General features: G+C 50.2%; 13 protein-coding genes and 1 non-coding gene across 14 annotated transcripts; 7 read left to right on the forward strand and 7 right to left on the reverse strand.

The window, feature by feature from the left end:
• Positions 1–313: 313 nt before the first annotated feature.
• POJ06DRAFT_t82 lies at positions 314–385 on the forward strand. Its single transcript has one exon. It is a non-coding gene; the product is annotated as a tRNA-Glu (tRNA).
• A 120-nt stretch (positions 386–505) lies between these two features.
• Positions 506–2,506, reverse strand: POJ06DRAFT_297503 (diacylglycerol acyltransferase-domain-containing protein). The gene is made up of 4 exons (XM_056190603.1): positions 2,290–2,506; positions 2,164–2,241; positions 1,578–2,109; positions 506–1,527 (listed from the first exon to the last, which is right to left on the reverse strand). Exons 1-4 carry the CDS (start codon positions 2,334–2,336, stop codon positions 940–942), a joined length of 1,245 nt encoding a protein of 414 aa, XP_056040530.1. The 5' UTR covers positions 2,337–2,506; the 3' UTR covers positions 506–939.
• A 157-nt stretch (positions 2,507–2,663) lies between these two features.
• POJ06DRAFT_262463 (uncharacterized protein) lies at positions 2,664–3,621 on the forward strand. The gene is made up of 4 exons (XM_056188749.1): positions 2,664–2,701; positions 2,754–3,067; positions 3,139–3,252; positions 3,335–3,621. Exons 2-4 carry the CDS (start codon positions 2,923–2,925, stop codon positions 3,355–3,357), a joined length of 282 nt encoding a protein of 93 aa, XP_056040531.1. The 5' UTR covers positions 2,664–2,701; positions 2,754–2,922; the 3' UTR covers positions 3,358–3,621.
• A 94-nt stretch (positions 3,622–3,715) lies between these two features.
• POJ06DRAFT_228394 (SacI homology domain-containing protein) lies at positions 3,716–7,882 on the forward strand. Its single transcript, XM_056185759.1, has 3 exons — positions 3,716–4,737; positions 4,792–6,591; positions 6,649–7,882. Exons 1-3 carry the CDS (start codon positions 3,747–3,749, stop codon positions 7,674–7,676), a joined length of 3,819 nt encoding a protein of 1,272 aa, XP_056040532.1. The 5' UTR covers positions 3,716–3,746; the 3' UTR covers positions 7,677–7,882.
• A 286-nt stretch (positions 7,883–8,168) lies between these two features.
• Positions 8,169–9,232, forward strand: POJ06DRAFT_303986 (uncharacterized protein). Its single transcript, XM_056190823.1, has one exon. The coding sequence runs from the start codon at positions 8,453–8,455 to the stop codon at positions 9,083–9,085; it is 633 nt and encodes a 210-aa protein (XP_056040533.1). The 5' UTR covers positions 8,169–8,452; the 3' UTR covers positions 9,086–9,232.
• A 1,275-nt stretch (positions 9,233–10,507) lies between these two features.
• POJ06DRAFT_39357 (uncharacterized protein) lies at positions 10,508–11,200 on the forward strand. The gene is made up of 2 exons (XM_056190970.1): positions 10,508–10,691; positions 10,768–11,200. Exons 1-2 carry the CDS (start codon positions 10,689–10,691, stop codon positions 11,116–11,118), a joined length of 354 nt encoding a protein of 117 aa, XP_056040534.1. The 5' UTR covers positions 10,508–10,688; the 3' UTR covers positions 11,119–11,200.
• Positions 11,193–13,866, reverse strand: POJ06DRAFT_39367 (uncharacterized protein). Its single transcript, XM_056190971.1, has 4 exons — positions 13,441–13,866; positions 13,122–13,381; positions 12,831–13,061; positions 11,193–12,779 (listed from the first exon to the last, which is right to left on the reverse strand). Exons 1-4 carry the CDS (start codon positions 13,451–13,453, stop codon positions 11,283–11,285), a joined length of 2,001 nt encoding a protein of 666 aa, XP_056040535.1. The 5' UTR covers positions 13,454–13,866; the 3' UTR covers positions 11,193–11,282.
• Positions 13,867–14,009: 143 nt separating this feature from the next.
• Positions 14,010–14,987, reverse strand: POJ06DRAFT_202796 (translation protein SH3-like domain-containing protein; the record flags this gene model as incomplete). Its single annotated transcript, XM_056185296.1, has 1 exon — positions 14,010–14,987. The coding sequence occupies one exon, from the start codon at positions 14,985–14,987 to the stop codon at positions 14,010–14,012; it is 978 nt and encodes a 325-aa protein (XP_056040536.1).
• Positions 14,988–15,370: 383 nt separating this feature from the next.
• On the reverse strand, positions 15,371–17,408 carry POJ06DRAFT_262474 (alcohol acetyltransferase). The gene is made up of 2 exons (XM_056188750.1): positions 17,096–17,408; positions 15,371–17,034 (listed from the first exon to the last, which is right to left on the reverse strand). Exons 1-2 carry the CDS (start codon positions 17,136–17,138, stop codon positions 15,758–15,760), a joined length of 1,320 nt encoding a protein of 439 aa, XP_056040537.1. The 5' UTR covers positions 17,139–17,408; the 3' UTR covers positions 15,371–15,757.
• Positions 17,409–17,853: 445 nt separating this feature from the next.
• On the forward strand, positions 17,854–19,433 carry POJ06DRAFT_262477 (uncharacterized protein). Its single transcript, XM_056188751.1, has 3 exons — positions 17,854–18,231; positions 18,288–18,882; positions 18,938–19,433. The coding sequence occupies exons 1-3, from the start codon at positions 18,080–18,082 to the stop codon at positions 19,148–19,150; spliced, it is 960 nt and encodes a 319-aa protein (XP_056040538.1). The 5' UTR covers positions 17,854–18,079; the 3' UTR covers positions 19,151–19,433.
• Positions 19,434–20,228: 795 nt separating this feature from the next.
• POJ06DRAFT_203016 (cyclin-like protein) lies at positions 20,229–21,329 on the reverse strand (the record flags this gene model as incomplete). Its single annotated transcript, XM_056185302.1, has 2 exons — positions 20,229–21,122; positions 21,192–21,329. 2 exons carry the CDS (start codon positions 21,327–21,329, stop codon positions 20,229–20,231), a joined length of 1,032 nt encoding a protein of 343 aa, XP_056040539.1.
• Positions 21,282–22,279, reverse strand: POJ06DRAFT_39456 (uncharacterized protein). The gene is made up of 2 exons (XM_056190972.1): positions 21,831–22,279; positions 21,282–21,698 (listed from the first exon to the last, which is right to left on the reverse strand). Exons 1-2 carry the CDS (start codon positions 22,078–22,080, stop codon positions 21,445–21,447), a joined length of 504 nt encoding a protein of 167 aa, XP_056040540.1. The 5' UTR covers positions 22,081–22,279; the 3' UTR covers positions 21,282–21,444.
• A 1,579-nt stretch (positions 22,280–23,858) lies between these two features.
• POJ06DRAFT_262486 (uncharacterized protein) lies at positions 23,859–25,417 on the reverse strand. Its single transcript, XM_056188752.1, has one exon. The coding sequence runs from the start codon at positions 25,227–25,229 to the stop codon at positions 24,351–24,353; it is 879 nt and encodes a 292-aa protein (XP_056040541.1). The 5' UTR covers positions 25,230–25,417; the 3' UTR covers positions 23,859–24,350.
• Positions 25,418–25,528: 111 nt separating this feature from the next.
• On the forward strand, positions 25,529–26,223 carry POJ06DRAFT_278600 (uncharacterized protein; the record flags this gene model as incomplete). The annotated part of the gene is made up of 3 exons (XM_056189750.1): positions 25,529–25,871; positions 25,921–26,009; positions 26,055–26,223. The coding sequence occupies exons 1-3, from the start codon at positions 25,689–25,691 to the stop codon at positions 26,221–26,223; spliced, it is 441 nt and encodes a 146-aa protein (XP_056040542.1). The 5' UTR covers positions 25,529–25,688.
• Between the last annotated feature and the right edge of the window lie 476 nt (positions 26,224–26,699).

Below are 26,699 nucleotides of genomic sequence, written 5' to 3' on the forward strand. Positions count from 1 at the left end.
GCGCCGCCGCATGTGAATGCGGCGGTTATATCCGAAAGCAACCGCATCCGTCCAAATACCCGGCTCTTGTTTCACAATCCTGCTGAGCGACTACACCAGCAAGCGTTGTTTAAATTGCACATGCAAACTACTAGGCAAGCCAGCCAGCCGTTTAAAAGAAACTGTCACCGCTAACCGCCGTTGATCCCCTAAATAGTTTCAAGCCAAGAAATAATACAACAAACGCAGCGCAATATGACCATCTTCAGGCCGGGTAAAGCCGGGTAATAGTCTATAATATAGTATTAGGAACATACTCCCCCGACTACATAAATCCGAAATAGTGTAATGGTTAGCACGGTCCGCTCTCACCGGGCAAATCGGGGTTCAATTCCCCGTTTCGGAGTTTATTTGTATTTTTTTTCCGCCTTCAAGTTGCAGTTGGATGGCTGCTTTTTGCCTTGGTCAGCCAACGGAGATGGAGGTGACTGACAGACGGTAATACAGATAATCATCTGATCCCAACACGATATCACCAAATCATTGGGCAGACTGAAGCATTGAGCATATAGTTAATCGAATACTCTGACCAAACGATAACTAGACTTGAAATTTCCAATTTTGATTTTCGCAGGCAAAGACCAAGGGAAGACAATAAATACTTTGCCGTCCAAAATTCGCGAAGTCGCTAAATACAAATCACAACCAATGGCGACTGAGCGACTGACTGCAATAAAGACACATTTATCTACCTAGCTCTCTAGCATGTAAGCATGTAAATACAAGTTAGAAATTCCGGTCGATTCCCTGTGACAGATGAACAGAAACGGTGATGCGGTCGCTGTCATTCTGGCGGCAGAAGTCTTAGCATATAAGATTCCGTCCCAGAGCGGTAAAAATCGTGCACAACGATTGTCAATGGATGCAAAACTCCAGTACGCCGCATTGAATATTTTCGGTTTACTCCACGAATCGCAACTCGGAATTCTTGGCCTCCTTGCCCTTGTAATCTACAAAATAGTCGTCCTTATACGTGTCCCATAGCCTGTTCAGTTCGTCTACGTACTTTTTGTGGTACACTTCGATTTCAGCCTCCGTAGGCTGTGCCACGTACGGCACCGCAATTGGATTGCCGACAACGAGCGTCATCTGCCTTCGGTACGGCATCAGCCCAAAATCGTAATTGAATATCCCGCGCGCATACATCAATGGTAGGGTAAAGCCGGCCGTTTTCTTGACAAACGTCTGGATCTTATACAGTCTCGACGTCTGGTCGCCGCGGACTTGGTCATACACGTCGTTTTCACCGAAACTGAGGATCGGGACCAGGCAAGTCGGTTGGTCCGACACCCGAGGCGCTGACATTGCGAGCTTGACGAATCCGCGACGTTTAAGAAGGACCAGATCTAGCGTCCCCGGTTCCGCTAGGAGCGACTCCTGGGCGCCACCGATGACGATGCAGATCGACTGGTTATGTTTGAGAAGATTGGTACAAGACCGTCGAGATACGGAAGCAATCCCGAGCGACAACAAATATTCTCGGTAGAACTAGTCCGTTAGTTGGGCCTTCCATGGCAGATCATCCTCCATCAACGTACCGGAAGTTGGAAATTAGTTTCAAGCGTTAACAACGACACCGGTATGCCTGGAAACAGCTTCTCCCACCCAGCCCCTTCCGTCCCAATTGCACCAAACGCACCCAAGCTAACGATTCCATGCGGATGATAGCCGAAAACATACCTCGGCCCGACTTTTTTCGTCGTCCCATTACCAGTGCCGCTAAGGTTGGCTTTACTATCGGGCTCTTTCGGGTCGACGACCGCGTCCTGCACACCAAAAATCTTCGCAATCCACCGCTCGACCACGCCACTGGGTTCCCGAAGACGGCCGGGGAAAGTCGGCTCGAGCGGAACCTCGCGGTGAATAGTGATCGGGAAGTAATCGCAATACAGCCTGAAAAGCGGGAGTCTTCGGAACAAGGGCGATCGGCGGCGGGAGATCTCCCCATTTGAGCTCGAGTGGTCGAACCCGTACGCGTATATGACATACATGATTAACAATGGCCAACATGGAGGAAACGCGAGCATGAGAAAGAAGAGCCCGATGCAGTATGGTAACGCGATAGTGTGGCTACCCATCATGTCATCAGCGATTGCATGTCCCACCAAGGTAGACCGAACTTACAACAAGACAGCTAGTGTCTGTAGACGCCTCTCCAGTGGAATATGAAGAGGAGCGTGGTGCACAGTCCGAGGAGCCGTCCTATTTGGAAGTCAGCAGGTGTCTTCGGCAGGGAGCCGATTTACTCACGGCTGTTTGGGCAGAGCCTGGACCTGGGCCTCTGTCTTCTCACTCATGATCGATCTATAAAGGACGACCAAAGGCCGTTTGTCCAAGGATGCGTGTCTTCTAAATATGTATATGCGGCGACCGCACGATACAGGCAGGGGTCGGAGGAAACTAGGAATTCAGTGACCAGGGGGAGAAGGTGGGGCACTGATCATGTCATGGCTTAAATCGTCGACACCACCAACGGCGAGCTCGGTTACGCTTACGGTGCTATCTGCGTTTCATCTGCATTTACCCCGCATTCCAAGTAATTCACACTATTGACCAGTGTTTGCTAATAAAAATGACCAGCAAATTTAATTATTCTTCTAAGCTGCAATACCGACGGCACGGGTAGTTTCTATGTGAGATACTTCGTCGGTTTTATAAGAGTGCACTAGTTTCTTTTAGTGCTCTCATAGAAGTTAATCTAATGAAAGGTGTAGCTCTTAGCTCGCGGGTTAGGTTTTTAGTACAATACCCTCAACTTGAATCGGCTTGGTGCTTCATCGCAGGCTACCACGAAAAGAATCAATTAGTATACGCATTTGATCTTCCCTCTACTGTATCGAAATTTCGCCATCTCAGACCTCGTATTCATTACTTGAGTTTGCAATGAGCAACGGCACAGCTGAATTTCAAGCATTTTCCCCTGGCGAAGAGACGTCAGAGATCGCTAAGAACAACCCATCCGCCTTCTTGTCACAAATCACTGGTGCCAAAGTCGCCGTCAAACTGAATTCCGGAGTTGAGTATAGAGGTGCGTTTGGTATTTGGTGTTATCTTTGCCAGACGAGATGAATAAAGTGTTGACGAGTATTGGCGGAACAGGAGATTTGCAGTGCGTTGATGGGTATATGAATATTGCGCTTGAACAGACCGAAGAATATGTTGATGGCATATTGAAGAATCAGTATGGTGATGTTTTTATTCGAGGCAATAATGGTATGTTACTTTTTGGCTCGTCCCTGCGCAATTGTGATTCGCGTATGTGGTAGTGGTCTTGAATTATGGCTAACAATGATAGTTTTATACATATCATCTATATAGCAAAAGGACATAACATAGTAACGATGGAGAAGTGAGACGGTTTATTGTATAGTAGTTTATAGTGAGATACTTTCTGGATGAATTGCAGTACATGTACGATTGATGGCGACGTGGTACATACGGAATAATTTAACTGCATTAGCACCTGGTCCCTACAAATTTCACCTCGTACTAGCCCTTTGCTGTTGACCTGACAATACTTTATTTTAAATTTAGAAAAGATCCAGTCAGTGCGACTACTCTCTCATTGAGGCACGGAGAGCCGACACCTGCTATGAGCTCAGCAATCGCAAAACTTAAAAGCATCACTCGTACATGTCCCAACAGATAGATATTCGCAGCTCCACGCCAGGAATATCACCGTCCCTCCACCACATCCACAGCGACGCATGGCAATGCGAATCTACTTCCGCGAACAGCCGCGGACGTTATTGCTGGCCACGGATGAGTATGCATTGTCGTTCCAGTGTGTGAGCGACACGACCGAAGAGAAGACCTCATACAAGACTGACAAGCCATCGTCGGGAAACAATTCACATGGTTTCGGAAACAACGCTGCGTCCCGGGTCTTGGTCGATTTTACGAGTCAGGAGACAATTGATTTTACGCGATATAAGCCGCTATCGTCGTTGCCGTGCTATGGGTGTTTAGGACTGCTGAATGTCGATGGGGATGTCTTCCTGGCGGTTATTACTGGTGCGTCGAAAGTCGCCGAGCCAGTTGCCGACATCGAGACCGTGTATCGGATTCATGCGCTGGAGTTTTACTGCGTGTCTCGAGCTACATGGGATTTCGTTGTTTTGGACCCTGCAGGGAATCCGTTGGACACGGCAGGCGGAGGGTTGATGTTATCCGGGGAGACTTATGATCTCGCGACAACATCCGGCGGCGGAGCGGCCGGTAATCCTGGGCCAGGACTCATAGAACACCCGTGTGTCTCGTTAAGGAAGCTACTTACTGATGGAAGCTTCTATTATTCGAACGATTTCGATCTCACCAACCGCATGCAAGCGCGGTCCGCAGATCCGACGTTCGATATTGACGGTTTTGATGAGGCGTTTATGTGGAACTCGTACATGATCTCGGAATTAGTGACATATCGATCGCATTTACAACCAGATGAAAAATTGGCACTGGATCACTCTCGGTTTTTGACGTCCGTTATTAGAGGGTTTGCGGAAACTGTTTCGACCCAGATAGGTTCCACGCCTGCAAGGCTGACAGTTATTTCTCGACAAGGGTGCCGTCGTGCCGGAACAAGATACAATGCGCGCGGTGTTGATGATGAGGGAAATGTGGCAAACTTTGTGGAAACAGAGACAATCATGCATACGTCCCAGTTCTGCTTCTCGTACACGCAGATTCGGGGAAGTGTTCCAAGTAGGTGTCTAATTGGTCGTCACAAGTGATAGACTCGTGCTAACCGTCGAACAGTATTTTGGGAACAAGACGTACAGCTGCTCAGTGCCAAGGTCAACATTACTCGGGCTTTCGAAGCTACCCAACCTGCGTTCATGACGCATTTCGAGCCGTTAGTGGCTAAATACGGTCCGGTGCATATTGTCAACTTGTTATCGACGAAGCCGGGTGAACATGAACTTACTCAGCGATATCACCAACACATCCGGCAAGCTTCACATGGCGGCATACTAGCTGACCAGTTGCGGGAGACTCAATTTGACTTTCATGTTGAGACAGCCAAGGCAGGATATGTGGCGGCGAACAGAATCCTTCGGTTCCTCCAGGATGACGCGGAGGAGTTTGGCTTCTTTCTTTACGATAATCAGACAAAATCGACAATGTTGGATCAAACGGGTGTGTTCCGGACGAACTGTTTGGACTGCTTAGATCGCACGAATTTGATCCAGCAGATTATTTCGCGGTTGGCGCTCGAGATGTTTTTTGAACAGCGGGAAACTCGGCCGGGGAATGATCTGTGGATAAGACATTCTGTACTATGGGCCGATAACGGAGATCAATTGTCCAAGATTTATGCCGGTACGGGAGCCTTGAAAACGAGCTTTACGAGGTCGGGCAAGATGAGCATAGCGGGTGCGATTGCGGACGCGACCAAGTCTGTCAGTCGGATGTATATCAACAATTTTGTCGACAAGGGGCGTCAGAATACTATGGACGTGCTTTTAGGTCGATTAGAGGGCCAACAGCGAGTCGTGCTCCATGATCCGATCAACGACTATGTTCTCGCAGAGCTGCACAGACGGAAATCCGAATTTACTTCGTCAAGAGAAATATCAGTTTTCGCGGGAACGTTCAATCTCAATGGATTTTTGTACGAAGGCGATTTGTCTCCATGGATATTTCCACCTGATTCGGGTATTCACGAACCGGATCTAGTTGTTGTTGCGTTTCAAGAGATTGTCGAGTTAACGGCCGGTCAAATCTTGAACGCAGATCCGGCCAAGCGGCAGTTTTGGGAGCACCAGGTCGCGCGTTGCCTGAATGCCCACGGGGACTACGTGCTTCTGCGATCGGGCCAACTTGTCGGCACGGCGCTGTTGATGTATGTTAAGGAGTCCGAAGTGCGGAACGTGCGAAACATCAACGGCGCGATGAAGAAAACAGGACTAGGTGGGATGGCGGGTAATAAAGGGGGTGTCGCATTCAGTTGCGACTACGCTTCAACAAAACTATGTTTCATTACGTCTCATTTTGCTGCCGGATTGTCGAATGTGGAGGAGAGAAATAATGACTACCGAACGATTGCGCGGGGCATTAGATTTCCTAGAGGTAAAACACTGAAAGATCACGATACTGTCGTGTGGCTAGGCGATTTCAACTATCGAATCGACTTGCCTAATGAGGAGGTTCGGCGGCAGATAAAGCTACAGGATTTAGAGGAATTGTACCGGCATGATCAGCTTAACAATCAAATGTTAAACGGCCAAGTGTTTCCTTACTTCTCGGAAGCACAGATTTCGTTTAACCCGACTTACAAGTTCGACAACGGAACCGATGCGTATGATACGTCCGACAAGGGGCGGATTCCAGCGTGGACCGATCGGATCTTGACGCGGGGCTCGAATATTAGGCAGATAGCGTACAATTGCGCCCAGTTGATGTTCTCTGATCACAGACCGGTTTATGCATCGTTTAGAGTTACCGTGCACACGGTCAATGAGCCGTTGAAGGAGAAACTTAGTCAGGAATTATATGCCAAGCGACGAGGATACGTTGGTCAGTTACTTGATTTGGACGGCGAGGATTCGGAGAAATGTGATTATAATTATTTTGCAATGGGTTTGCTGGAAATTTTTTTGCTGACGATAGTAGTACCACCGCCAAGTACGGATAAGCACAAGTGGTGGAACGATGGCGGCCAGTCTGCTCGGGTGACAATCGCTGCGCCGAGACCAAACATGATTGTGAATCCGTATCGGCCTGCGAATCCATTTTCGCCAACCACACAGCCGGATTTTATCGGTCGCGACGGGCTCGCGTCAGCAAGGGCCACTGCGCGTCCTTCATATCCCGAGGAAATAGCGGCAGCGGCAGCCGCGTCCTCGCTAGCCCATCGGTCGAACTCGGCCGACTTGAATCGCGCGCCTCCGATTCCGCGGAAGCCTAGTTCGCTGTCCGGAACGAGTCTTGACTCATTAAGTAGCCTGTCGTCGCCATCTCCCGGTGAAGAAGACGTGCCGCCGGCGCTGCCTCCGCGCAGGACGAGCACGATTGGCAGCTCGTCATCGCGACCCGGATCCGTCAATTTCATGGACGACATGGCTCGCGACACGCCTTTACAAACATTTACGTCCTCGAACAACGGTGGTCGGATAGGGAGGCCTGAATCTAGCAGTAATGGGAAAAGTGCGAGTCGAGCTAGCAGTACGAGCAGCACGAGCAGCGGACCATTATCGGGTTCGTCGATTGTTCGACGAGCCGAATTCCCGAGCACGTCACTTCCCAAGATTTCTAGATCGTCTACGATACCGCATCGTAATGGAGATGGGCCGCCCGGACTTCCTCCCCGACCGAGCCAGACATTTTCTGTCTCGTCAAGTTCGAGCAGTATGTCTTCGACCCGGAGCTCCGATCCTCGATTCCCGGTCTCGACGTCGACTTCTACAAGCACACAAACAGGGCGCTTTAGCTACACAAGCACCGGGACGCCATCTCTGGCAACGACCACAAGCACGGTTCCCACGGCCGATCCGATACCACCGAAGCTTCCACCTCGACGTTCTCTGGCTCAGGATTCTCCGCGGCCCCCTAAAGTGACGCTGAGCTCGGCGGGATTGCTCGACGACGACGAAGATGACGAAGTTAAGAGCATCAACTCCAGCTGGAAGGCTTTGGCATGAAGAGTTTGTAATGGAGCAGCGATCCATTTTGTCGGTTTGGATTAGAAAACGTGCGTGGCGGGGTGGCAGGGCGCGGTGGGATCGGGTGTACACTTCATTGTATGTATGAGTTAAATTTGTTTACGAGTTTCGTTCTATAGATATGCTTATTAATTGGGAGGCAATCAAAAAATTTAATGTAAATCTGTCCCGCAATTGTTACGAGTTGCTGCTGCACTGGCCCAGCCGTGCGGATCGATTGCCGAGTTTGCCACGCGGATCGAGAATAACCCTAAACCCACCAATAATTTGGGGAATTGCACCACCTGATTTGGAAGCGGAAAAACATGGCTCCGGGGCGGCGACAAGGGCATGGGCAAAACTTTATTGTTAACGTGACAGGGCAGGGGGCCCAACGCGCGGCCCGAGTCGGCTCGACCAAGCGGCCCAGGTGAGAGATTAAATACATATTTTTACCCACCCCCCCCCCCCCCCCCCCCCCCCCCCCCCCCCCCCCGGTTCCCGCCTGGCAAAACTATTTCCATCTACTCAGTGCTCACGAGATTTTTCTCACACAATGGCGCGCATGATTACGGAAATGATGATGAGGGGTCTGTTTGACGGATAAAAAGCGGCAAGTTTGACACGTCGATATATAGAGCGACACTGCTCGTGCAATTGCCACCGACAGATTTCGACAGTTTTGTTATAGAGAAGGGGGGGGGAAAAAAAAAGCACACCTATAGACACACGATCAGTAGTTGTCAGTATTGGCGACCACGCGACGACATCCAACAATGGCCAGCACATTTGCCGCCGACGGCTCGAGTCTCGGGCGACCGTCGTTGTCGCGGTCCGACTCGGCCCTGTCGTCGTCCTCGACCGTATCTACAGCATCGTCGTCGTCCTCGTTCGCGGGTGCAGTTTCGCCGCTGTCGATAGGCGGATCGCCGGTGAAGTTGGGAAAGTTCACACAGAATGTAACAATGTTTGATGAGAAAGAGCGATGCTTGTTCGTCAAGTCGCGGCCGTTTGATTGGTCGCCTCTGCCATGGACGCATACCGAGGTGCCTTTTGATTGGTGGTTGAAGCGGGTGGACAGGGAATTGGAGGGTGGTCGGCCGCGGGTTGATAGTGACGAGAAGGAAAGCGAGGCAGAACATGGACAGAACGAGTACGACGTGAAGGCACGCCAGGTTGCGGGTTTGCAATCCATGAATACGACGTCTGCGACCGTGAACAGTGCAGATGCGGTACAGGCAGCCGACGGCGAGAGTGTTGACGACGACGACGACGACGACGACGACTGCGAATTCTACATGTGTGAAGAACCGGAGGAGTTGGAGCAAGAATACGACAGCCGGGGTCGTCCGATCCTGAAGCTGCTCACCACGTTTAAAGGCGGATACGAGCTAGATTTTACCACATGAGTTGTCATACTTCATGGCGGCGTGCATGTTGGATTGGATCTGTTACCTAGATGTGTATTTTGTTGGAGTTTACTTGGCATTTGGCGCATGGGAACGGCTTGTAGTTTGGATAAATTTGTAATGAAATGAGAGGATTTGGAATTGTAATATCGTCCACTTGAAATTACGCAAGACGTAGAACGGATACTGGAAGAAAGGAATCGCGCGAGATCATAAGAATTGCGCGTCTTCCAGATCACGTGGCGACATGTTGCACGGCAACGCGCGGCTGAAGATTCGACAGGATGACGGCAGATCTCTTATACGGTAGCAGGTATGGCACGAAATGTTTAACACAGCATTCGCATGTGCAAACGAGTTTGCTATTGTTTGAATCGTACTTTCTGTCTAAGGAACAATCATTTTCAGATCCGGATCTGGTTGCTATAATTAGCAATCCAGGGCCGACTCCACGCGGCCAATACGTGGGCCAGGGTGCAATTAATGCAATCACACCTCGCCAAACACGCGCCGGCGATGCCATTCGTCAGAGTGGCTTACGTATCGATTATATAATTCTCATCAGCAACCGGCCTGTCACGCATGCAAAAGCACGAGAATCCCGTTTTACGCACCACTGACCACGTCATGCGGCCGTGATCGTCGAAATAAGGCGCAAACGTGACTGTGAGATGGCATGATGCCGTGCGCGATGGGCCCCGCGACGCCACCAATCGCACCCCACCAAGGCCCACCACTAGTCCCCCCACGTTTGCCCAGGTCCCACCGCATGGCGGCATCGCGATGGTTGCTGGTTCTGCGCAGATCGGTTCACTAATACGTATTATTATTAAGGGCATAACAGGAGATATCGGCAGGCACGGGGTGTGTATGTGACTTATTGCTGCCGAGGAGAAGATCTGCAGCTGCCTGGCCGCTAAGGGAGGCCGTCCTCCGTCGTCCCTGGGTCGGCGCACAACCGGGGTAGAAAATATCAATTGTCGGCGTCCGGCTATCAAGGTACGTGGCTCCATGCGTGGAATGTTGGGTATACTCTCGGTTGTTGCTAACGCGGCAGGCGCAGTTGGGATATGACTCGCTTCCCGCCGCAGCAGTGTTGCACCAACGCGTTGTCGATCACACAGACACTTTGCCGTAGCGTAGCCAATGATGATGCAGTTTGTAAAATGCAGCAAGGGATGCGGGCCGAGCGCCAGGTGGAGCACGCGACGAGTGACGAGCCGTGTGCTGCTTGCTGCATGCTGCCGACAGACAGACAGACAGATAGACAGACTGAACCCTGGCTCTGCGTCTATCCGATCATGGGTTGATGCTGCTGCACACGGTAGCTACGAGAATGATGGGGGGTTGCCTCACCGTCAACGGCTTTGCTATATAATCCGGACCCCTGCCTTCCGTCCTCGTGATTACTTGTAATAATAAACCAGCCATTCATTGTTTTGCTCTGCTGACTCGTATTTATCGCCGGCCCATTTCTTGTGTTCAGATTCCGCCTGTGTCCCCCCGGCGATCGTTGCTTTCCCCGACCGTTCTTGTCAGTCGCGATATAGACCCCCCCCCCCCTAATACACGACCACGTGCTGCATTGCATATACATCCCACAATGGTCTGTTGCCACTTTCCAGCAATGCTCCTCAACAACATTAGGCTGCAAGACTCGTTGCTAACCAAAATTTGTCCAGGACGGAATCGACGGAATTGATCCTTTAGAACAATACGAGGGTATGATCCACGAGGACCCCGAAGAATACTATCCAGAGGGCGTGCACCCGGGCATCCCCGGTCTCTGGAAAAATCCTTACTTCAAGAAACCCGAAGACCACCCGTCGTCCGAGTCGGCGGCGGCGGCGACGACTGAATTTGATGACAACGTGCACGAAAAAGTGCACAAGCACTTCTCGGACTATGCCGCCCAGGTCGACGACAGACAACGTCACCACGGACGACGGCTCAGCAGCAGCGCGAGCAGCACGGCCGACATGCCCCATCACGCGAGCGACGACAAGCACGACCAGCATGCCGCCGAGCACTGATCCTGCACTGACACAACATTGTCGCGATATTGGGCGGGTGTAATGGTGACTTTATCCTTGTTTAATGCGTATGGGTATCTCATAGGGTGCTGGTTGGGTTAATGGCATTCACTAGCAATATAATATATATTATCCATTGGCAACGTCACAAGACAATAAAACCGTCAGTTTTCAACACCAAGCTCGGTCAAGAACGCAACATTGTTCGGCTCCCGTCCAAGTAACTCCTTCAAGTTATCAATCTCCTCCCGCGCGCCGCCCGGCCGCAGAATCGTGTCGCGGTACTGCAGTCCCGCGGTCGCGTTCATCGGCGCGGCAAGGAACTTGGTGTAAAAAATATCCGCAGCAAACACCTGCGACCACAAGTAGCCGTAATATCCCGAATCATATCCGCCCATCAGGTGTCCGAACGACCCGTACCCGTACGTGGTCTCGTTGGCCTGCTGCATCAGCGAGATGTCCTGCCGCATCTCGTTCCACGCCTTTGTCACGTCGATCACGCCGTCCGACGTGTGCAGCGTCATGTCAAACAGCGCAAAGTGCAACTGCCGGAGATTAAACAGCCCGCCGTTAACATGCTTGCTCTTGACAATCTTCTCAATCAGGTCGTCGTCGATCGTCTTGGTCGGCTCAAGGTAGTGGCTCGACAGGTTCTTGAGCTCCTGCTTTTGCCAGCACCAGTACTCGAGCATCTGCGACGGCGCCTCGACGAAATCCCGCGCCACGTTCGTGCCGTGGAACCGGCCGTACTTGGTCACTGACACAAGGTCGTGAATGCCATGCCCGAGCTCGTGGAAAAACGTCACGACTTCATCGTGCTTCAGCAACGACGGCTTGGTCCCGCTCGGCTTGGAAAAGTTGCACACGAGCGCCGTAACCGGATACACTCGTTTGCCATCCTTGCTGGTGTAGCCCGGCATCAAATTGAAGTTCGCGGCATGCCCGTACTTGCCCTCGCGCGGATGCAAGTCAAAGTACAGCCATCCAACAAACTCGTCCTCGCCAGAATCGTCCTTCCACACGGCAAACTGCTTGCAGTCCTCGTGCCACACCGACCGCGCATCGCCCGTGACCTCGACAAACTTGAGCGAGAACAAGGCCTCAAATATGCCCAGCATTTTCTCGACCGTAGACTGCATCGGGAAATATTCAGCAATCTTCTGCGCGTCGACTTCGTATTCAGTTTCGAGAAGCAGCCGGTCATAGTACCGGTAATCCCACACGTTAAAGCTGTCGTCCGCCGGCAGGCCAAGCGCTTCTTGGTCCTTGGCCTTCAACTTCAAAAGCTTCGCAATCTCAGTCTTGCCGGCTCCCGCCAGCTTCTCACGCAGATCATTTAAAAACGTGACAACAATATCAGGCGACTTGGCCATGCGCTCCTCAAGCACATATGCAGCATGTGTCTTGTAACCCAATATGTCCGCGATCTCCGCCCGCAACTTGACAGCCTGAATCAGCAAATCACAGTTCTCCATCACCTTATTCTGGTCGCCGACAAATGCCCGACGTCGCGTGTCTGGGTCCTGAGCATACTTCATGACTGGGAACAGGTCAGGGTATTTGTACGTCATCTTGTACTTGCCGTCGACGTGGTCAAACTGCGACAGCACATCCTCCGGAACACCGGCGAGTTCCTCGGGCGTGAACAGAATAAAGCCGGTCTAGTCATTAGCCTTGATCGATCGCAATAACAAAGCAAAGTTCCACAATACCTCCTCGCCGAGATTCTTGTTATACGCGACCTCGAGATTTGACAACTTCTTCTGCAACGCCTTCAACTCGTCTCGCTTCTCCTTCGGCAACGCAAGCCCGTTCCGAGTGAAGTCGAGATTCATTTTTTCGAGCAGGCGCTTCGATTCCGGGTCGACGTCGGGCTTCTGGTTAAACACCGCGTTCACAACTTTGAACAAATCCTCCCTCATCGCAGCTTCGATATCAAAGTCCTATATCGCATCAGCCATCCCACCCCACCACAGTTCAATTCCCAACTCTCCAAAACGTACTCTAAAAAGCTCCTCCGCCTTGCTGCTGCTATCTCTAACTTGCTTGTCGTCGCTGACATGGTGATAAAACGAAAGCTGGTTGATCTGCCCGTATCGCACATTGTCAGTCTCCGCGAGCACCTTGACCACGCTCTCGAAAGTCGGGTTCTCGATCGCCGCGACTTGGTCATGGAGTCTCTTTGCCGCGTCGATCACCGCGGTTGTTTCAGCCGTGATTTGGTCCGGCGTGTGCGTCCAGGTCGGGGGTGCCTGAGGTGGAGCTACGGGCAACAAGCATCAGTCCGGAACAGTATCATCACTTCATCGACTAAAAACCCACTTTTTATAGTCATGCCGGGCAAATGCGCGCGTCCAAAGTACGAAGAAAACGGCAGGGAACGAATAACGTCGGATTGTAGGAGCGGTGATGAGTACAGGAGCGCGACGGACGTAAAGAAGCAGGCGGCAGTTAATCCCGATCTAAGACGGACGAGATGACGAGGTGCTCGGCGCAGGAGGACGCGTGGACCGGGGATGTTAACGTTAGCCAGTGTGAGGATTTTATCGGGAAGGGCTGAGGCCGCTTATAAGAGCGGGCGTGGTAAGCTGAATTGCGGTAATGGATCGGGATCGAAACCGAGACAAGGGCTCTCGCTACGTGCCTGAATGCGTCGCGTTTCTCCCAACTTCAGGGATTAGTGGTGCCATTGCATGCTTGCTCTACACATCGACAGTAGTAATCATGACACAATCGAAGGATATATAATATTCACTTAGGCGTATAGATTAGGTTTGGACATGCAAGAAATGGCCAGAAACATAGCTCCACTCTCATAACTTGCGGCTTCTCTCTTACAGACGTATATATAACTCATTATGTTATTTACAATGGACACTATACAACACCGTCTAAGTCTTAATAAGCAATGGCTGCGTCTTCTTGTTCTTTCCACGCGGCCTATCCCTGACTTTCAATTTATTCATATGTTTTCCGCGTCGAGTCTTAAATCCCTTTGCCAATTGACCCCATGGACTCTGAGACGGCTTGTTACCCTTCGTCTTACCTCTTCCACCACCGTGCGGATGATCGCACGCATTCATTGCAACACCTCGCACGTGTGGTCGTCGCCCTAACCAACGATTTCTTCCCGCTTTTCCAAGACTCGCGTACTGATGCTCCCCATTTGACACCATTCCTATCGTCGCACAAGCATCAAGCGGGATTAATCTTTCCTCGCCGGACTTCAACCGCACGATTGCCATGCCATTTTTACCCATATTCTCGTGCTTCGACAATAATCTTGCAAACGAGCCTGCCGATCTGCATAGTTTCGCTTTCCCCCCTCGCAGCAAACCAATAGCGTGGATGATGCTACCTATCGGCACCATCGACAACGGCATGCAGTTTCCCTTCCTAATCGTCCGCGCACCCAACAATGCGGAATCTAAAGCAAGCCCGTCCTCGCCAGTCAACTCCGTTGGAATGCCTTGCCTGAAACTCTCGACCTTATCACCAGATCTCGCACCGTCCGGCGCGAGAATATACGACAACCGTTTGCTACTATCATGGCACAACAACGCAATATGCGCCGTTCGGCCAGGATCATACTCCACCCTCACAACAGTCTGCAACCCGGACTCCATCCTATTGAAATCCACAATTCGTAAGCGCCGTTTATGGCCCCCACCAATATGGCGCGCCGTGATGCGTCCCGTATTATTCCGTCCTCCGGTTTTGCGTTTGGCGACAGTAAGATTTCGAATTGGTCTTCCTTTCCACAGATGCCGATGCACAGGCCGCCGCAACCATCTCAAACCCGGCGTCCGCGGCTTGGGTTTATATATCTCTATACCACGGGCTTTGACCCTCCGAATCGTAGTCTCCATCTCCGCTACATTTGTCTCTCCGGTCGTTGCGAAAATCGAGTTGAACTCAACTCGGCGATTGACGTCGAGCCCAAGCTTTTCGAGAGTCTCGTAGGCCGGGAACGGTATGCTCGTGGGCACTTTCTGCGGCATGTTGTTCGCGAGACGGGCGCTGCTCGTGTGCATGCCCGCGACGGTGCTGCCGCCGACGAGACGGCGAGTCGAGTGCCGTACTGCCGCGCGGCACAGAATCCGCGCCATTGTTGGCATTGCGTGCGGAAGTGGTGCCCTGGTGCTGCTTGTCCGCAGTCGCGTTGAGGTTGAAAGGTTTTCGTTAACGGCATCGTGATTTTGGCCGTGCCAGCGGTGTGATCCACTCACAAACAGTTTTTAACCCTAATCCATACATTGTCGGTCGACCTTACCAATATTGCGCTTGATGGCTTGACACATACGTTAGTTAGCATGCTATTAATCCAGTATCATCTACATTTAGATGGTAAGTGACCATGTAATAACTATGACTCGCGAGAAGATAACGATGACGCTCTTGTAATTGACGGTATATGCATCTCTAGGTGGCCGGGTACTAGAAGTAGTGTGAGAGCTGAAATGAGCTTCAGCTTGCACCAATGTAGGCCTCCAACATAGACGAATTCACTTGATTAATAGCCTGTCTCAGTGTTCAGTTACAATTAACTCTACAGTATTCTGAAACCCATTCTATAAGTCTATCGTCCTCTATACAGAAGGCCATGCGAGCTAACCATATCCAATTCCACAAGGATAGCTCACTGCTTCAAAGTCGCCGCATCCAAAATTTCATCAAGTACCTTGACGACCTCGTCCCTGATAGCATCACACTTGCCCTTGCCCGTCACACTCTCGGCGCAGCCTACAACGAGAGTGACGTCGCCACCCACCATACCAACGCAATTCATTTTTATCGGCGGCATAATCGGCGCGTTTGACTGGGAGAATCCAATTGTCTGGACCTCAAATGGGCCTCCCTTGGGGAACTTGTACGCTCCGAGATTGGACACGGCCATGTCGTTTTCACGAGGCTTGCCCATCTTTGACTGCATCACTTCGCGAATCCTGCCGACCTGCGGGACCAAGTTCTCCAAAATGAACGACTTTGTGTGGTCATTGCTGCTGAGTTTCACCTTCTCGTCGAAGCGGATGACTTCTTCCCAGTGGAATGATGTTGACGCGGGCGAGATCTCTTTGTAATGGTAAACGTAGTTGCCCATAATTGACTCTGGATCTAAATATTGTGCCGGGAAGAAGCGTCGCGAGCTGATAGGTACCATTGTATCAAATCCTTCAGGCGTGGGATAGACGCGAGACATGGCAATGAGAAGAACGGTATGGAAGAGTGCCGTGAGCGCGACTTTCCGCTTGCGACATTCTGACAGAAGCGTCGCGACTGCTGATCCAGGAACGTTTATTATACGCCATTGATCACCGGGCGTTGGGTACGCATATGGCGCGAATATACTTGGGACACGGCGGGGTGTGGTTGCGACAGGTGGAGGCACCCAGTCGGGATTCGGCGGAAGTAAGTCGTCGATAATTGGATTCGGCTCAATCTTGGTGTCGAACTTGGCCAAATTTGGAACATTCTCTTCTACAATTTCGTCATTCAGAAATTCTGCCAGCTGGACCAAGAACACTGCGCCAGAAACGCCATCTAACGCTCCGTGGTCAAACGCCAACACGACAGTCTTCTGGTTCAACACCCACACTTTCCATAGGGGCTCCTCGAGTTGGGCATAATCGAAATTTACTTTGTCGAATTCGGCCAACAATTGCTCCATATTGACCTCTTGCATTGTCCGATATTCCACGACTTTGCCGAAGTCAATAGTGTCGAAATACGCCAATGTAGGGATGTCAGCAAGTGGGTCGAGCACATGCGCCCTCATAGCCGGGTTCCTGGACACCATCTTTGCCAGGGCATGGTAAATCCGAGGCCGCGAGACGGGTGCGTTGAAGGTTGCCCACATAACCACGTCCGTGTAGTAGTCCAGGGTTTTGCGTTGAATAAAGAACGTTTCCAAGAGACCTGAGTGACAAAAGTTCAGCTGGCAGTCAAAGTCGTGGCAGACAAGATTGAAGCGACGAACCGGCTTTCCTAGTCACAGCGTATTGTTTGGCGGGAACAGTCATATTCGCAGTATGTAATATTTAAAGAAATGCAAACGCGTGTCTAGAGTTGCGAATCGTCCAAGTAGCCGATGGTTGTTGGTGCTGCCGAGCAGATTAGGAGCGGCTTAGATACGTTCCTGTTATCTTAACACCCCAGTTACAGTAAGAACGCCAGTACGCCTTTTTTTGTCTCTATGGGTCCTCTACAATGACATGTGATGTCTAAACTAAATTGTCCTTGCTGGTGTTAGGTCCTTCTGTGATTTATTCTCTATATTTTCTCCAGAATATTTTAGTATGAGGATTTTGTATCTCCTCTCCGCTCACGGATAATTAGTATGGACTATTCACGGCCTTTAACCTTATGTTAAATGTGTTAATCATGAAAGACCTTTTTATGTGATATGGTAGTATATTGCCAATGGGCTTTTATTGCAGGCCGCACAATTGTCGGTGTGATTTGCTATTTTGCTGTGTTCAGCATAGGGATGGCGTCACTTTCGGTACTAGGATTCCATAGTCTTGCTTAGTTGCTTTCCTGCATTTGCATTTGTTGTATGTGCCAAAACCCTCAAGTTTGATAAAATCTATTTCTCGACGTTTAACACGAATTACGAATAACTAAGTAATTAGAGTGATTACATTCTTTTGGATCTCGACGCTGCCGCCAACCTAGAACTGACACCCTAACCCATATATAACTGACACGCCAATTTATTCGCGTTCGCGACGCGCAAAACATGAATTTTCTAACGATTTTGTAACACAAATCAATTTTTGAATTGGATATCGAACATTAAACCTCAGTGGGGCCCGATTACTGGACAGAACTATTTCAACGCTATGACAGTACAAGGAAGCCTCACGGGGCACGATACAACGAAGATTATAAGGGACACAAGGAACAGACAAGGTCATCTGTTAATCCTCGATTTAAGCTACAAATTCCCGTGTCCTCGAAAATGGCTTGCGTTGACGACGAAGAAGCGTCCTACCAGCGCGCTCTGAATTTCCTCAAAGACAACGAACCTGAAAGGAGACTTGATATACGTCTATCATACCAGTCCTTCAGAGCCCTTGAAGCGCAGGCACACGCTCGTTATGGTGACGCAAAGTATATGTCACTGACCAGTAAAAGGATGCTGCTGTTGATTGGACTAACACTTACAGATATCCACGCGTGGAATACTCTGGCCCCGACTCTAGAGTCACCATTTATACAGTTCCAACAGAGCTGCATGGTACATCAGCGACCGCATTACAAACGGCTATCAGCTATAGCGTTCGAGATGGACTCCTTCGGCGTAACAAGCAAGAGCTACTCAGACGCATTATCCCTATTGGAGAATCTACTATTAGCTCCCTCGATGACCTAGGACAGGGATCTACAAAAACTCCCGACGGAGGAATTAGGTATATCGACTCCAGTACCGGCCGCCGAGAATTGACTCTCATCATTGAGACAGGGGTCTCAGAACGGTACCAACAGCTGAGAGCAGACATCAATGTGTGGTTGAGCGACATCCACTGCCGTACTGCTATCCTCTTATGGTTCAAGGAGAGTCCAAGTTTCACAAATCCCACGGATGTCAATTCGTATTCGGTCAACGACCGGCCAGCTTTCGATCATGCGGTGCAGCAGGCACTGCGTGACCATCCACTTGGACCATACCGCTACAGGGATCATGATTGGTGCGGGACTGTTGCTGAGGCATTCATTGAGATCTTCAAAAGTGATGCAAGCAACGAAGTACCTGCGAGATACGTGAGTACCAAAGCCATGGTATCGAACATATTCCAGTACCTAATCAATTCAACAGCCTATAGCGGAGAACGGATTAATAGTGGTGGAGGGCCAAAGTCTTGACATTGGTCTTATTCTCGGCGACCTGTTTCCACTAGACGACGAAGCAGTTGGAAACGCCCGAACTGAACGAATTCGTCTTGATATGGGCTTCGTGCAGAGTGCCTTGCTATCGGCAACCAGCGGTACCGCGGAAACAAGGTTCAACAGGTTTCTCGGGGCACATTGAAGTTGCATCTCAATGCCTCTATTATTGCTTTGTGATGGCTATATTTTATCGGGATTAACAGACGACCTTGTCTGTTCCTTGTGTCCCTTAAATCTTTGTTGGCATCGTGCCCCGCGAGACTAAGCCTGTCAGGCTAATTGATATCCTTGTACTGTCATAGCGGAAATATATCTGTCTAGTAATGCTCGATATCCAATCCGAAAAATCGCGTTGTGTTACAAAATCGTTAGAAAATTCATGTTTACGCGTCGCCAACTGCAACAACAAGCGGATAAGTTTGGCATGTGTTATATAAGGGTTAGGGTGTCCATCTGGGAATCCGCGGCGGCAATACCAAAACTGATGTAAATCATCACTCTACTTAACTTAGTTAACTTATTGTAATTCGTGTCCACCCCTAAACGTCCAGGCAAATTTTTCACAAAACTTGAGGGCTGTGGCATATACAACAAATGCAAATACAGGAAAGCAAGCCTATGGAATCCGAATACCGAAAGTGAGGCCATACCTGTCCGGAACACAGCAAAATAGCAAAGCGCATTTCCCCGAACACCGACAATTGTGCAGTCTGCAATAATAATTCATTGGCAATATGACTAGAATATCACATAATAAAAGTCTTTCATGATAAATACATTTAACATAAGGCCGTGAGTAGTCCATACTCATTTTCCGTGAGCGAAGAAGAGATACAAAAAATTTCCCATACTAATATGCAAACGCAAAAAAATATTCTGGAGAAAATATAGAGAAAAAAAAGGACCTAACACCGGAAAGGACAAGTTGTAGACGTCAGCAGTACATAAAACACACATGTCATTCTAGAACCCATAAAGACAAAAAAAAATAAAAACATGAAAAATATGACACAGAAGAAAATTACATATTACTCGCAAGAAATGATCCCATCAAATGAAAATGCGTCCTCTTTTTGGATAAATCAGAGAAAAAAAAGCCCATAGATCCCTAGTACGATTTAAAGAAAACTCATGATTTGTACATAAAATAGCACATTATAGATAGATATACACGCTCGAGCACGGTCGTGGATAGTGATGCTGCAAGCAATAGTAGCGTTCTAGCAAGGCGTTGGTAACTCTTGATAGGCGGCTGGGCACGCCTCGTCCGGCGAACATGGCGGGGTGATGTATGCTGCCGATTCTCGGAATGCATCGATCATGACGGTGTTGCGATCAAACTGTTGTGGCACCGGCGACTCTGACGACGGTGGTGGCGTTGGTGGCAAGGCAGAGACGGAGTGCTGCTGGCGGACGACAAAGTCTTGGAGAATGAGCGCTACCTGAGAGAAGACAGACGACGAGTACTTCTTCTGGAGGGATTGCGACGGTGGGTGGAGGATATACTGTGAGAGAAGTGACACGCAGTGCGAGATGTCCGGCGATGTAGCAGGGGACACATGAGTGAAAACGCCAGTGCGGTTCATGAGGAGGTGCTGCGCAACAATGTGAGCGGCGGACGCGATAACAGACGGAGGGAATCCGAGGAAAGACTTGTGAAAGAGACTAATCTCGCAGAGATAAAGCGCGAGGTGTTCGAGACTGGGGTAGCAGTTGCATTGAAGAATCTGCTTGAGGAAAGTGTCGACAGTAGGATGGCCGATGTTCCACTCGAGCGTACTCAGAACGTGGCCCTCCATCTGCACAAACATATCCTCCTCATACGCGTCGCAGCACATGATTTTGAGCTCGCGAACGGTCGGAACGCGATCCTTCTTGTCTTCATACTTTGCCGCGATCCACAGGGCAGCGCATCCGACAAGCTGGTAGTGCTTCTTGAAAACAACGCGTCGCGAGCAGTACCGATCAATCAGATTGACGGCGAGGAAGAGGGTCTGGGGTTGGAGCCGGAGGGACAGATGCGACTCAACTAGGAAATCCAGCAGGTATGGCCGCATGTGCCACTCGAGTTCGGGTTGCAGATCCATCATGTTGACGTCGAGCACGGTTGCCATCTAAGCATGGAGAGGTGAGTAAAAAACGCGTCCGAAATGTAACGCAGAACGCGTCAAACAGAGACATACCTCCATAACTTTTTGGTGAGCAGCAATTTCGTCCTTGTACTCGTCCTCCATTTTCTCGACCTGACGACGTTCGATTTCCTCAAGACGCGAGGCACGGAGCTGCTTTGCAGAGCAGATGGTCGACTCAGCCGGCGACATTGGATAGGAAGATTCAGTGTACATTGTGAATGAATTGAAATGGGGGTGTATAGGTCCTGTCGATAGATTTACGCGTCGAGTGCGATTGCAAACACAAAGTTGCTGTAATGAATGACTAAAATACGCGCGAGATTCGAGTGACTGGGAAAGAACGACGAACAAACAAGCTCAGGAAGGAGCGACTTGTGGTGTGCCAAAGCAAAAAGAACGACAGAACAATGGCAACGAAGCAACGACGAATGAATGAACGACTGAACGGAAGCAACAAACGACGCGATGACCTTGAGACGATGGGACGAGTCGGAATTTGGCGGGACGGACTGGTTATAAGACAGCCGACGATGGCGACGCAAGGACGTAGAGTTTTGTCTGGAGACGCAGGAGAAGGTTAGCAGAGCGTCGGAGGCACGAGCATGACGGAAGGAGCAGCAAAGTCAAAGTAGCATTAGCGCGTGCCAGAGCGGCATAGCGATGCAGAAGGAAACGAAGGGGACTAATTACCTTGCGGCGAGGAATGCGGATAGAGTTTGTTGGATGGACAACAAGCCCGCTGAGTTGAGTAGTAGATAGAATTTGGACTAGTCGAGAGCAGTACGAGTGTGCACAGTGGCACACGGCCGTATCTGTGGTGCTGCTCGTTCAGTTCGTCTGTCGGTGGCCGGTGGCCGGTGATGACGATGGCTGCGCAGAAGAGAAGCGCAGGAATGTGGGCAAAGAATGTAGCGAGCGACGTTAGTGTCACCCACCACATCCACACTCAATCGATCTTGTGCGACCTCGATCCGATCCGCGTGCAAACCAGTCTTGTGTAACACTGACTACCTTCAGCCGCGGCTATCGTACAGAATTGTTCCTATCACGACGTTAGCCTGGCATGCGCAGAAATATTCTCATCTGAACTTCGCTGCCGACCCCGACGCGACACACGCGCGACGCGCCCATCAGACGCGTTGGGACAAACGCGTCGTCCAACGCAAGGAAGCAAAATGGTCCACGCAAGGGGGCTCACCGCCATCCCCGCGTTCCCCATCACCATCACCACCAGCGCCGACGCAAGGCCAGATGCGAGGGATGGATTGCACAGGCAGTTTGTGCTCAACATCAGTTTCCAAACTCACCTTGGATGAAAGTGTATAAACGAGCGACGAGATGTACAATACAAATAGTAGTTTAAACGAGGGACAACTCTCTACCTCTCCATCAACTGCACTGCGTACTTTGTGCTCGCGATGTTTGGTTGCAGCCTACTTCTCTGCACTGCCGAAGAATATTCGGGGCGCCTGTAGTCATATATTCGCTGACCGCCAGCGGGCAACTCCCTTTCCGCGACTCTTCAATCTGCAGCGCCCGCCCCTCGATGGTTGCGATCTGTGAACTAAGACGGGCGAAATGCGCACCACCATTTGTGGTCTGATTGTTCCACTGCGCGATCGGCCTCACCAAATGCGATATGTAGGCTCGCTTGCTATCTGCTGCGGCGCATCAGTGGGCAAGCCAGTGTTACACGCCTGTTACACAATTATCGACGGCTGTGAGGCAGCCGGCTTGGAGAGCATTCTCGCGAAATACAGCCTCATCTCGGAATCCCACGTCGGTAATCACGACTGCCTACCAAGCTCAGCAGGGTTCATTCGCCGCTGAAACACGACTTGGAGCGAACTGGGAGATGCAAAGATCGCCCAACTTCGCGCCCCCTTTCCATCCCTTAGCTTCGTATCTCTCTCCTGGTGCCAATGGCGCCGAGCGTAAACGTTTATGGCCACATCTCTACATATTGGCGCGTCAGCACCAAGTATAACATCCCGCGGACTGTGAGTGCGGGCTCACTATTATTGTTCACTGGACAATATTCGACAACCCCAGTCTGGGGTGTTTTTGTCTTTACTTGATACATGCTATACAGTCAAGCCCACAGTCTCGTACTTTCTCCACGAGTTCCTGCATCGGTGCTGTGACCTTGTTATTAGACATCAACCCGGAAGAATCCAATTTCCGCGATCACGGCGCTTCAAGCTAGACGAAAGGCTCGCATGTCTAAACTCTGCTCAGACAGGGCGTCCCGCTATTCCAAGCCAACTTGGGGTAAGCCGGCGAAACCTACTAGGAAAAACACTCTTCAGGCTCCAAAAGTCAGGATTGTTGAGCTTTGTTCATGGTATGTGCATCACAGTCTGGGAGCTTTGCATATTAGAGACCGTGTTTTCGAGTCAGGCACCGAGAAAGGCAGATGCTAGTGCGAGGCAAGGGCTTCTCTGCAGCCGCACCGGAAAATTGTAATGCAAGGCACAAATTCAACCGAGTCCTTCCGGGCTAGCGTAGGCTTGGGTAGTCACTATTCGGGCATGTGACGACATTGTTCGAATACAGTTCTCGTTCTTATTGGTCTCAGCCGCGAGAGTTGGCCCTGCATCCTTCATACATACTTTCCGGTATTGTGAGAGTGCAATTAGCGGCCCCCTTCCCTTCGCTCGACGGCCTAGTTCTCCAACGCCTACGTTCATTCTCAACGAATTCAACGCCTTCCCAAGTCCACAGCTGGGATTAGGAATGTAACGTGATTGCCATTAATATAGAGCCTACAAACATTTAAACATAACCGTGCCCCATCCACATGATTGCGTATGCGTTATGGCGCTCCATCCCTGCCCACTTCTGAAGTCGATTTGTGCGCCCCCTACCACGGAGGGAGGACATTGACGCGTTCAGCAGGCGTTGCCACGCGACGTCATCATCACTGGCGCGGCGCCAGGTTCTCCCTTTAATACTTGTAGAGCCCACTCTTCGCCTCTTCCGTGCTGCTCATTCACATGACACTGGGCATATCTTATTTCCTTCATACTCTCGAGGACCCAGACAAAATTGCAACCAATAGCAACCTGCGAAGGTTGGGCAAGTTCATAACATACAATTCCTGAAAATGATTTCAAGAAACACTGGACCACTTGCCGACTCTTTCGCAGCTTCCCACATCATAACGACTTCATAATCGCAATCATCGGTCTTGCCAATGACGCATTATTATTATTCCATCAAGTTCAAATACACACCAGGGCTAGCAGGAAACATCCAATTAAACGGATATAAAGATGTTTCTAAGCTACCCAAGTCCACTCCGGTCGCCGCTGAGTTTTCTTCTGCTCGCTCTGTATCACTGATAGAGGGCCATTTTTCATCGAACAGTGAGTCGATCTCCACTCCGTCAATAGAGTCGCTTGGTAGACCTGTATGAGGTTGATCCAAAAATGTATCGAAGTCCACAAAATTGACAGCAACAGTAAGTCTAGGATGTTCTCCGGTAATAGGCGGTATATTTTGCGACGAATTGGTTTCACAGTCATGTTCTGGGCCAACAGTCGTTGCCAACCCGTCGCAAAGGGGTTTGGCCGAGATAGTCAAGTCCGAACTGCCGCTATCATAATGAGCGGAACCCCCTTTGCCGCGGTTCTGCGGTTTCCCTAGATCAATCTCTCCCCCATTGAAGCAGTGTGCCTCATCTCCCTTTAACCTATCCGCATAGCGCTTTGGCGTGACGCCCATTTTCCGCTTGAAGACGCGGTGTAAATAACTCGGTGTCCAACCCATCTCGTCCGCCAGTTCCCACAACTTAATGTCGCCACCCACATTGCGAATACGTTCGCACACCCGCTCCACTACTCGTGTACGTACATCATATCCCTCATTCAGGTCAGGTTTGCAGCGTTTGCATGGCCGGTAGCCAGCAGCTGCCGCGTCCGCGGGTGAACTGTGGAATTCGACGTTTGCCTTTCGAGCGAGCCTGGCACCGCAATTTGGTCGACAATAGATACCTGTCGACTTAACACAATAGACAAAATGCCCCTCTGCTGAGGCGTCACGCTTTATTACGGCCACCCAGCGACTAGATGCTGTGAGAAATGACATGGTGAAGTGCGCCGCTGGAGGGATGGACTCTCGAGGCGGATATGTAACGACAAAGTCTGGTGGCACTGCAGGAGAAGATCTGCGCGCATCCTGGAACCGGATCTGTACTTGATATGACCAGTAACAGGCTTAGCCAAGAGAGATTGCAATATGTCTATGACGAGTTGCCATCGAATTAGTAAATTGTAGTCGAAGTGGCCAATGGCAGCACCGCGTGCCACGCCCCTGGTTTGACAGTTCCAGTTCAACTACGTCATCGCCGCCAATTAAACTTTATAACTCCACACGATCACGATTCCTGCTAAGTTGGGGTAATTTGCTAGACATACACTCCAATATTTATAGCCATGCAGTCCTGTAGGATGTATTCGCAATTTGTGTTTCAGCGGGAATTCAGCGCTTCAGACCCTCAGCACTCAGCAGACGACCCAGTGTGCCGTCTTCGTTTCGACCGACGCAATGTCCTCCATCGAGGAGCAGAACAAAGCAATGGTCGCCGAGTACTTCGAGCATTACTGGGGCAAGGCAAATTTGGACATTGTCGACAAGCTATGTTCCGATGATTTTGTGATTAATTATTCCATGCAAGGCCCGTGGAAGGGCAAGGAAGCTGCTAAGAGCATGCTGTCGGAATTTAAGGAGGTTCTTTTTTTATTCGTTCGACAGAGATTACTTGCTTATGATTGAACAGGCATTTCCGAATATTTCTTTCCGTGCCTATCAACATCCTTTGATTGCCGAAGGGCCGTATGTTGTCGGGCGTTGGATCGGCGGGGGCAAGTATACCGGCGCTGTTCGATGATCTTGCTGTGGGAACATGGCTAGCCCAAATACGGGAAAAGAGATGTATTTCTCTGACACGACAATCTTTACACTCCGTGATGGCAAGATCGTGGACGAGACGGGCGAAGAAGGGGCGCTAACCGCGTTGCAGCAATTGGGACTAGTGCAAGGACCGAATCCTGGTAAGGAAGTGAGGTACCAGCTCGAATAATTTCAGGTATTAGGACTGATTCGGCTAGTATAAGACAATGTCCATGCCACCAGTCCTTCATGTCGAATAGTACGAAGTGTGCCCGCACTCTCCAATGATCAGTGCATTGAAAGTACGATTACTTATCAAAACGGAAACTGATTATATATGAATAAATCTAAATTCGAAATTGGATATTAAATAAATAATCTGTTAATTTGGATTTCGATATGTGAACAGTCAAAGACGCGAGTAACCGTCGCTGAGGTGGCAACGAGCGAAATTATGAGCCACACTTTGGACTGAATTTCTTGAACAATTGCTAATGGCGATTCTCAGGATACTGCCGGGGAGGGACTTCCAGAGTTCGAGAAGTGCGCAATTAACAGAAGCGCATTGGAAGTCTAGCGGTTATGGCATTTTGTGTTGTCGCTGCTGGTTAAGTGACGGAGAAGTAAGTTCTTGTCTCCGAGACCGTTCAACGTTCGACGACGCGT

This window comes from Lipomyces tetrasporus (genome assembly GCF_029532465.1).
Source record: "Lipomyces tetrasporus strain NRRL Y-64009 chromosome Unknown POJ06scaffold_12, whole genome shotgun sequence".
In the NCBI taxonomy this organism is placed as follows: domain Eukaryota; kingdom Fungi; phylum Ascomycota; class Lipomycetes; order Lipomycetales; family Lipomycetaceae; genus Lipomyces; species Lipomyces tetrasporus.